Raw genomic sequence first — 11315 nt, 5'->3', positions numbered from 1 at the left:
TATCCTTAACGTTTTTTTTTACTATCAATAATTAAAGATAGAACTGAATTATAACCTTTCCTAATTAAAATTGATAGTTTAGTTAGGACTTGACAGTTAAGGGCTGAATCAAGTTACACTAAGCACAGCCGTGGTGTTTTAATAATATCGAAGTCAAAAATTTGTAACTGGTTGTCTGGTTCTCAAACTTCTCCAACATACAATGATAACTTCAAAGACTGTCTGGTAAATGTATATATAATGGTAAATGTGCAACATTTTTTTTTTCATTTTGAAATTTCTACTAAATTGTGAATTTGATACAATGAATCCTATGGCGTGAATTATTGGGGTAAGTCAATAATACATATTTATGAGAAACTCAGTTTTTTTTTTTTTTATAATTATTTTTCTAAATAATATGGATGGCTTAATTTGAAGAGCATTAATAGGAAGTGTAAGTGATTATTGTGCACATCATGCCAAGAGCATAAGGACATTTGTTTCTTTTATGTAAATAGTTAAACCCTTTGTCTATAAGGAATATAAACCTGATTCTTAGTCTCTTAGACATGTACAAATAATAGAGAGAAGAAAAAAAAAAGGCTCTAAATGGTTGAAGAACATATATTTAGCATTTCTAATATCAAATCTGTGTCATGCAATTGTAGATATCTCATTTCAACAATCTGCACGAAGGTTAAGTATCATTAAAATCATTTGCAAGCAACAAAGTATGTAAACTGAGATTAGATTGGTTAGCTCAAAGATTTATCTCAACCTTCCACTACCAGAAAAAGAGTGGAAGTTTGGCTATAAAGAAACCATTGTCTCACAATCTAATACAACTAACTGTTCAATACATGAACAAAACTAAGATTCTTGGTAAGCATTAGTACAATAGCTTAATCAGCAAAGTCAAAATTATGCTCCTTGTTCAAGATACTCAGGCAACATTCACGCCACAAAAGAAAATATTGGTTTGTATTTGATCATCATTCCAAGAAAACCAGCTTCATTGGTGCCAAACAATGTGAAATCGGCAAACTGAAGCACTGTGAACCAGATTCCAACTCTTTCATCTTCATAGTGCATAACCCAGGAACTGACCACAATTATATCAAGACAAAATCTATAGCATACATGAGATAATTCAGTGTGCGAGAAGCTACTGGGACATAAATACCTATCTTTCCCACCCTCCTAGTCTTGTTCCAGGGTCATAGTTTGTGAATAGCCTAAACTCATTTCCAAGTTTGCTCGAGTGCTGAGGTCTAAAACCACAAGGATGCAATCCCAATATCTCAGCTGCCCTTTCTCTCTGCACTTCACCTGCAATTAATTGAAGTACAAGAATTAATCTATCTTCAAACGGGGGTTAAAATTGGGTGGAAATTTTCATGGATGAACTCCATGAATAAACTATGGGTTCGAGTGCTTTGATACGAAAGATAACAGGAATAAATCTGTTGATACCTGTGAGTAGAAGCAAAAATGATTCTCCGGGTTTTATGAGCACAGAAATTGTTTCAGCAACTTTCTCCAAGCACTCTTTGCTCTGTTACCAAAGCAATGAACTCAATAAGATCATCAACCAGCTCAAGGTTTTCAAAACTGAAATAACTTGTACTATATATATATACATAGGACAATGGATCCTCATTCATTTTTCAGCAAATAAAATTTCAGCAATCAATTTAACTCTCACCAAGTAAGGAGGATCTGCCACTACTATTTTGAAGGAATGCTTCAACTCCGGTGGCAACTCCTCAGGGTGATTGTAGTCATAAAATGTGTAATCACTTCCGTACTGCTCAAAACGTTTGTCATACTCAAGAAGTTGTGCAGGAACATTAGGATCTATGTTCTGAAGATTCAAGAAAGGAAAATTTTTTAAATATCTGACAAAGCAAAAACAAGAACTCAGAAATGGCATCAAACAAATTAAAACAACTCAACAAACCACATCAACATACATTTTATCATTATTACAACTGAGGCATTATTGCTCATTGATTTCTTCGCTCAAAAGGGGTTTAAAGTTGTAACTATCATCTTCAATTCTTCACCAAGATAATCAATCCTCTACACTACACTTACACTAATATTAATATTGAAGATAAAACAATGCAGAACTTGAAGCTTAACACATCGCATATTTCCAAACTATTTCCCAATGAAAGTGACTAATAATAATAAAAATCTATACTCACCGAAAAATTTAAACATTTGATTAAAAACATTAGCTTTGCACTTTTATCACAAATCAGTAACATTTGAACCCAAATGAACATTGAAAAAAAAAATTAACTGAAATTCTAAAATTTAAAATAAAAAAAGGAAAACAAGAGAAATAATGAATTACCTTGAGATAAGCAAAGAGGGTAGGGCAAGCGATGCAGGCAACGGGAGAATTGACGCTGCCATTGCAGAGCTTGAGGACCTCTTCAGCTATGGTCTTCGCGGTCTCCGCGCTGTACCAGAACTGACTCAACCTCCAATCCTCCGAAACCAGAGAAACCTTGGATTCTTCGACGGCGGTTGCGGTTTCTCCTTCTGCAGCGGCGGAGTGGTGGCTCTGCTGCTCGGAGAGGAACTCCTTGAGTGCGGCGAGGGCATGCGAGCTGAGAACAGGCGCGTCGTCATCGTCGTCGACTTCTTTTAACGAGTGCGGTAGCGCGCTGGACTCAGTGAGTCCATTGAGCGAGTTAGGGTTCAGCTCGAGTTGGTCCTCCATTTCACGTTGATCTTCTGCCCGTCAGCGCGTGTTAATACTTAAGGTAGTTTTTGGTTGGTCTCCGTGTCTCTTTAGACATGGTAAGAGACATGGTCACACGTGTCTTTTGTTAGTGTTTGATTTATTAAGACACAACTAGCAAGGAACCCGCGCGCAACGCGCGGGCAAAACAAATAAAAATTATAATAAGGTAAATGTAATTATTTTAGGATATTATCTGTTGTATAAAATAAAGAAACATTAATATTATTTGAAAAAGTATATGAAATCTTTTAGCTAAATGAAAAACTAAAATAGGTAAAATAATTAATTTTAAATTTAAAAGTATAAAAGTTAAAAAATTTTAAATATTTTAAAGTTACTATAAAAAGTAATTTAGGCAAAAGTTAGGTACCAAACAAAATAAAATTGGCCTCGGTAATAATAACAGTGGCTAATTCAAAAGTAATAGATTATGTTGTTATTGGAAATTTTTATTCTAAAATAAAAAGCATAAAATACCTTTTTATATTTATATCATGAAATTTTGAGCAATTGCTAACTTGTATGAAATTAAAATAATTAAATAGAACTATAATAGAAAAAATATATAAAACAAAAAAACAGCTTTATTATATTAAAAAGAAAAGAAAAAGCTTTAGTTGTTTCATTGTCAAATTATCAATTATTATTGTTTTTGGAATAAGATTTTGGTCATGAGTAGATTAAGTACTTTTATGACCTCAAAGAAATACATTATCAAAGAAAAAGATTCAAATTAAAAATGATAAAAACAAATCATAACTGCTAATAAAAAAGATATATATCCATTTACATTTTTTATATATAGAAGACTCGTCTTTTAATTATATTTTTTATGTAGCAGAACTGACTCAACCTCAAATCCTCCAAAACCAGAGAAACCTTGGATTCTTCGACGGTGGTTGCAGTTTCTCCTTCTGCAGTGACGGAGTGGTGGCTCTGCTGCTCGGAGAGGAACTCCTTGAGTGCAGCGAGGGCATGCGAGCTAAGAACAAGCGTGTCGTCATTGTCGTCGACTTCTTTTAACGAGTGCGGTAGCGCGCGGGACTCAGTGAGTCTATTGAACGAGTTAGGGTTCAGTTCGAGTTGGTCCTCCATTTCACGTTGATCTTCTGCGCGTTAGCGCGTGTTAATACTTAAGGTAGTGTTTGGTTGGTCTCCGTGTCTCTTTAGACATGGTGATACGCGTCTTCTGTTTGATTTATTAAGACATAATTTTTTGATAAACACAAAAAAAAATACCGATAGACATGAAGATACTAAATTTGTGTACCTCCTAATAATTGAGACACTAAAACATAATTTACGAGACACTAATCTTTTACAATTTTACCCTTGTTTAATTTTTAAAATTTCAAATTCATCCCCCATCCTCCCAAATCTATCTCCAGTTCTTCTCTCATGCATCGCTTCCCTCTCTGCAACTTCTCATTATTCCTAGCATCTCCATCCTCTATCCTTTCTCACCCCCACTGTTGATCGCTGCCTCTCCCTCTTCCTCTTCTCAGCGTCCAGCACTCCTCTCTTCCACTCTTCATCTTTGCCCACTGTGCCTTCTCTCTGCCTTGTCTTCTTCCTCGGATAGTCAGAACTGCATTCATTTTTTTGCCGTCGATTGCCATTTCTCCTCCATCAAGAACCGCTGCATCTGTTCCTCCTTCTCTCTCGAAGGATTCGAGCTACGGGAGTCCAGATCCATCGTCATCCAGATCCGCCGGCGGCTTCAAGATTTGACGGCGCTTCTCTCCACATCCTTTCCAAAAAGAACGTCTCCAATCTTTTCTTCTTCTATTCTCCCTTTATTAAATGTTTTATTAAAAAAATTAAATCTGTGTATCTTATTTTACAATATGCGACAAATTAAAAATTTTGTTGATTTTATTAAATTTAATTTATATTGGCATATTGTTGCTTTTGTATTTGGTTGAAGATTACAGTGGTATTAATGTTGATGATAACTCTAAAAGAGGAATTGGGCAAAAATAGTGATGGAGAAGAATGGTGAGAATAAAATTGACATTTTAGTAAAATTGAATTGTATATTCTGTTGTATCTAAATTATCAAACAAGATAAAAAATTAAGTATTTTTCTGAGTCTATGTATTTACATGTATTTGTGTCTATATTTTTATTATTTTGAGATATCAACCAAACATAGTCATTAGAACTAAAGAAGGATGTTTTTTTTTTAAATAAAATAAAAAATTTTATTATTTTCTTAAACATGATTTTTGGACTTTAACTTTTCAAATACGATCGTTTTTGTCCCGACGAACTCTATAAAAAATAGCAAGTTCGCTTTACCCTCCCCCGAACTCCCCTTTAAAGTTTTCAAAATGCAAGTTTTTTAATTTATATCATCGTCTCTAAAAGAGTATATAGATCTACAAACAGTATATAGGAGTACACAAAAATACACAAACAATAATAATGACTTCTTCAAGAATTTCTTTTAATTATAAATTAAAAAAAATAAATCATATGTAACAATGGCAACCATTATTATCGTCTCTAAAAATAGACAGATACACTGAAATAAGCCATATTTAACAGATTTTTTTAATTAAAAATAAAAAAAATATTTCCCAAAAATAAATTACAATGGCAACTGTCTTTTTCTTTCTTTTTCCCATTTTTTGCTTTTTTTTTTACGAGGAAGTATAGAGAGCCAATGGAGTATTTGTACAATGTGTACAATGGGGGTTTAGGAATGTTCGATTCAGTAAGATATCAGATATTTATTATCCTAGTATCCGGATGGTTATTCTGGATAGTATGAGTGTATTGTGTTTGAGAAATTAGTAGTATTTTATCCTGGATATTCATTTTTTTAACTCATATTAAGTCAAATAAATAGCCAATGGAGTATTTGTACAATGTGTACAATGGGCTATTTATTTTTCCTAATATTAATTAAAAAATAAACATCTAGAATAAAATATTACTAATTTCTCAAACACAATATACACATACTATCCAGAATAACCATACACATACTATCCAGAATAACCATTCAAGTACCATAAATAATAAACATCTGATATCTTACTGAATTGAACATTTCTAAACTCCCATCGTATACATTGTACAGATACTTCGTTGGCTCCCTATACTTCTTCTTAAATAAAATACGGTTCAAGATTTAAATTATCTACTTTTTTTTTTTTAAGGTGAATCTCTCTGTGAAAACGAACGTAGCCCCGTAGTCGTAGAGTTGTAAAGAGGGTTTTCTTTTTTTCGGTTTTTGTCAAAATTTGAACAAAGCATTTTTTTTAAAACATCTGAAACCGTTTTTTTTTCCCCACAGAAACCCCTTCTCATGGTAAACTACTCTTAACAAAAATGCAAAATGTCACTAGTTAACAAATTTTATATGGATTCAATTCCTTATCATGTTTCCTGTTTCTATAATGATATTCAACACCTTTTTTGGTCGGAAATCATATTCAACACGTACATATTTAAGTTTCAGTGTTATTTGAAATGGATAACTCTATCAATTTAAGAGTTTATACGAAAAATAACCTGCATTTTACACACATGCATCCATAGATCTTGAATGACAGCAAGCCATTAGGTTAAATTAGTAATCCTAACCTACATATACAAAAATGTGTACAACAAATGCAAGACCTATGGCAAGAATTGCTTATCATTGCTGCATCTGTATTCCTTTGGCTTTTGAAATTACATTTGTTTGTTTATGTGAATCTCTACAGAACACATCAATTACATGCACATTTGATTCAACATCCTTAATCCAATTCATCAACTTCTTGTGAACGTCAAGGGAGACAAGATCCTTGCTCCTAATTAACCGTACCAACTCCTCTACTTCCTCCATATCTCCTTTACTTTTCAAGTATTCAAAAATGGCAGCCAAAGATTCCCAAAATTGCATCCAGTGATGCCCCACTTCACAGACAGAAATGGCTTCTTTGATATATTCAATAGCCATTGAAAAATTACCTTGTTCAATATACCCACATGAGAGATAGGACCAAGTCTTTGAATTTGGCTCTCCGTTGTTTATGATTGTCCAATCAACAATAGATTCAGCTGCCTCCATATTGCCCTTCTTGCTGTAAGCTCCAATAATCAAGTTTGGAATCCGAATATCAAAACCCAGATTTTTAGATTCCCAATTCTTAAATATATTCTCAGCACTTTCAAAGTCCTCAAACTTAAGAACTGAAGCAATTACAGCTAAATAAGCTCTACTGTATAACTTCCCATCCGTTGTTAAAATTTTCCATAACCTCATCACTTCTTCTTTCTTGCCTATTGCTGCATATCGAGTCATAAGGAAAGTAAGGGCCACTCTCCTCTTTTTGTTAGTTATGAGCCTCTCTGATTTCTTTAAGACATTAAAAGCTTTATCAAAGAGTCCTTGTTTCCTATAACAATTGGCTGCAATAGCATAAACAGTCCAATCTAAATGCCAGTACTGAATCCAATTATGCTCTAACTGTGCGAGAAGCTTGTCAATTCCCTCCGTATTAGAAGTGGCAGCGTAAGCACTTATCAGGGTACCAAATGTATAGCTATTGAAATTAATACCCTCTTCTTGCATTTCACATACCAAATTTTCCAATTTGTCATAGTTCTGTGTTTGATAGTAGAGATTAAGCAAAACATTTCTTGACAAAATCGACCTTGCAAAACCCGAAGCTCTCATCTTCTCCATGATGCGCTCTGCACTAGCCACATCCCTAGCATGAGCACAGCAATTAAGAAGAGAGCTGTAACATTCTCCAGTTTGTAAGTACTTTGGAATGCTATTAAAATAGAATTCTGCTTCTTCTAGTCCATTAACTTTCCCAATCAAGTCTAGTCTTATCGCAAGATCTCCAGATTTATGTTTGGAAAACCCTTTCTCAAACATCCATGACGATACCTGTAGAGATGATTCATGTTACTCAATAGAAGGTAAATGAAAAGGCATAAAAAAGCCAACACACCTACCGACATGCAAAGTTTGTTGCTGTAATAGCAGAAGAATAAAGATAAGGCTATAGAAAGACCCCAAAACTTGAGAGAAAGAAGCATTATTTCAAATCTTAGTCACAAAATCAAATCGACCCACAACTCCCAGGGAATCAAAAACAGAGATATACCATTCTTCTATCGTTGAACAAAATTGTCAACTGAACACTGAGAAATGACACCCTAAAATGCAATTCATTAGTCATTTTTAACAAAGGTTAGACCTTCAAAACACACCCCAGTGAACACTTTCAAAATTGTAATGTCTAATTCTTCTAATTCAAATCTCACTAATAATGTTCAAATTTCTTGTATATTCGCACCAATTGGATATGCAACTAGATCAAAATTCATCCTATACTATGATTGAATAGAAGGGAAAAAAAACCCACAAATTTAAATAATTTAATTAACTATTAAAAGTAATTAGTAGTAGCAAAAGCAATACCTCGAGGGCGTTTCTATATCTTCTGCGTGATCTGAGTTTCCTGATAACAGATAGGAGTCTGTTGTAGTTAACAGTTCCGCCATCTCTAATCCACTTCTCGATTATCGAAATCACCAAGGACGTCGATTCAGGAGCCGTGAAGATCCGACGGTATAAGTCGCGCAAAGGAAGCTTCTGGAAAAATGGTGTCCTCGGAACTGAAACGACGCCGCTTTGTTCCTTCTTGACTGTTAAGAGGTTGGAGGTGGTGGAGGGCTGTGAAGGAAGCGTAGGGGTTGCGAGAAATGAAAACCGTTTTATAAATTGAAAGGATTTACGCGAAATGCTGAGGATTTGTGTAGCAAAACTCATCTAATCTAAGCCTAGGAAGAAGGGTTATAGTGGAGAATTAGAAACATCTGCAAAAGCCTGAGTAAGATGAGAGAGAGAGAGGAATAAGAAAGAGAACATGTTTGTACAGTTTAAAGGAACACTGAAGAACCGATGTGGCTGAGCAGAGGCTAGTATTGACGCCGGAGCTGGAGGAGGCGCTGTTGCGATGGCTGCGGCTGCAACCACGTTGATAAGCTTGGGTTTAGTTGATAATCTCATCCAAATTGTTCAAGCTTCTCACCAATCTTGAATTTTTATTCATCGTTTAACAATTTCCGAATGCTCCATTCCTTCATATCAAAATGATCATTTCAGTCAAAATAAGCATAAATAATCAATTAACTCTACTGAAAGTATAATTCATAACACTCATACAAGCACCAATGAATGGTTATGTCATTACTATCATCTATGTGAAAAATAAAATACAATACAATGAAACATCAACTAAAAAATAATCTAATATAACAGGGGTAGCTGGACATATTATTCATAGCAGCAGCAAATAGCAAATAGCAAATAGCAAATAGCAAATAGCAAGCATTTGTGTAACAGATTTAACTCAAATTGAAGTCCACCCAAATTGAGAATACTCAAACACAGTCAAATATACAATTAATCACATACTCAAATACAGAGAACACAAATGCAAAAGAGAAGACAAGCTGCAGAACACGCTGAAATATACAAAAACTTCATCAGAGCAGGTGAACTTTTCAATAAAAAATCATATAACTCCATACAATTTCATATAAAACTGCAACAAAAAAATATACACGAACGCGAAAGAGAAGACAAGCTGCGAAAGAGAAGAGAAGAGACGACAACAGAAACGTGAACATGGAGAAGAGAAGAGAAACAGAGGCTAGACAAGGATACACGAACTGAAAAACGTGCCTACGAAGATGAAGGTGTGACTGCGACTAACCTTGGTCACGGTGGTCCGACAACAGCGACGCGGTGGTGGTACTGGCGGCGACGACAGGGGCCTGGCTTCAACTGGAGCTCTTCGATGGTGACCTGTGATTGAGAGGAGAGGGAGGTGAGAAGAACAGAGGATGCCCTAATAGAAATAGCAAAATGGTAAACTTGGAATTTATAAATTTAAAATAGTATTTTGGGCAGAAATTTATTTAAATTTTAATATTTTTATCACAATATCTCACCACAAACACTACTTAAGTATTTGTAAGCTTTTAAAAAAAGTTTACAAATCGATTTTTGATTTTTTGGTGCACGAACGTTTAAATCTCTTAAAATTTAAAAATACATTTAAATCTCTTATCTCTTTGAAATTTGGACATACCAATATTTAAATTTAATTTATTCCATTTTAAAATTTTTCAGGTGTACATCCGTACCAACCAAGTCAAAACAACGGGAGTGCATCCGTATCAACCAGGTCAATACAACGAGAATCACGTTTGACTTTTTTTCCGTTAGGTCTTTTTTCCGTTAAGTCTGACAACCCAAGTGAACATGAGGGCATGGTTATCAGAACCGAACCGACAATCAATCCGGTCATATGACCAGGTCACTAGTTCAACCGGTGGATCACTAATTCACCCAGTTGATCCGATCGTAATTTAAAAAAAATATAAAATTAGACAAATGAAATTTAAATTGCGTATATTAATTTAAAATGCAAGTCTTTACAAACATAATAATTAAATATTAATTTTTAGACATAACTAATGATGCAAAAAGAAATAATAAACTAGTTTCTAGTACAAAATACTTTTTCCATTTAAATAAACAAGAGCAAGCAAAAGATAACACAATCAATAAATCAAGTCCAAGTGATCTTAAAATCGGCATCTATAACTTCATAGGAATAATTTGGAGCTTGATCAACATTTTTCTCGTTTTGACTTGCATCTATATCTTCCATAAGAAACACTGCATTATGCAGAACATCAGAGAAAGAAGAGTTTGAAGAGAGAGGTACGAAAAACTAGGGAACTGAATTAACTTTATCTTATTCTTCCATCAATAAATCAATTCTACACACCTCTTAGAGGGATGCAAGAGCTTCATTTATAATAGAGTTGGAAAAGAGAAATATCAGAGATCAGAATAATAAACCCTAACTAACTATACCAAACTAATTTTGTTATTGACCAACTCTCTTATCTCTTATCCCTTAACATTCACCAACAGAAGATTTAGCATTTTTTAAGCAACACAACAACAAGGTTCAGTTACAAATTCAACTCAACTCAGTTATCCAACAACAAATTCTACTTCCAGCAATAGCCACATTTATGATAGGTTCAGCATCAAATTCAACTTACAGCTGACAACAAATTCTACTTCTAAAATTCTAGCAACAAATTCAGCTATGATAACTATGATAACTTTCAGGCAGCAACAAAAACTTAAACTATGATAACTGTCAGGTAACAACGAAAAAAAAGAAAGAAAATTGAAACAGAAAGAACAGGGAGAATTCATCAACAAATTCAAGGTTCATGATAATCAGTAACGAATTTCAGCAACACATTCAATCTTCAGCAATAAATTATTTTGGCAACAAAATCAAAGTGCAGTGATGCAGCAACAAGAACAAAAGATAAAAAAAAATAATAAGGATGAATAAATTGAAAATTATATAATATATAAAATCATGAAGAGAATAAAATATTATATTAATACATAAACTATAATTGTTTGAATTAAAATTTGCAATTGAAAGTATCAAAAAGATAAACAATGAAATTGAAAGATACATAGAGTCATAGAGAGCTATATAAAATAAAATAAAGAATTGAG

At 33.8% G+C, this 11315-nt stretch overlaps 2 protein-coding genes across 2 annotated transcripts; both read right to left on the bottom strand.

Moving 5' to 3' along the window:
* LOC107626216 (protein-lysine N-methyltransferase n6amt2) lies at positions 670-2791 on the bottom strand. The gene is made up of 4 exons (XM_016329045.2): positions 2345-2791; positions 1688-1846; positions 1456-1537; positions 670-1311 (listed from the first exon to the last, which is right to left on the bottom strand). Exons 1-4 carry the CDS (start codon positions 2714-2716, stop codon positions 1166-1168), a joined length of 759 nt encoding a protein of 252 aa, XP_016184531.1. The 5' UTR covers positions 2717-2791; the 3' UTR covers positions 670-1165.
* Positions 6187-9625, bottom strand: LOC107626213 (pentatricopeptide repeat-containing protein At2g20710, mitochondrial). The gene is made up of 3 exons (XM_016329042.2): positions 9472-9625; positions 8172-8833; positions 6187-7634 (listed from the first exon to the last, which is right to left on the bottom strand). The coding sequence occupies exons 2-3, from the start codon at positions 8520-8522 to the stop codon at positions 6390-6392; spliced, it is 1596 nt and encodes a 531-aa protein (XP_016184528.1). The 5' UTR covers positions 8523-8833; positions 9472-9625; the 3' UTR covers positions 6187-6389.

The sequence above is a fragment of the Arachis ipaensis genome, chromosome B02 (genome assembly GCF_000816755.2).
Source record: "Arachis ipaensis cultivar K30076 chromosome B02, Araip1.1, whole genome shotgun sequence".
NCBI classification, from domain to species: domain Eukaryota; kingdom Viridiplantae; phylum Streptophyta; class Magnoliopsida; order Fabales; family Fabaceae; genus Arachis; species Arachis ipaensis.
Note: the sequence above shows the minus strand (reverse complement) of the source record. Positions and strands in the feature narration are given on the sequence as shown.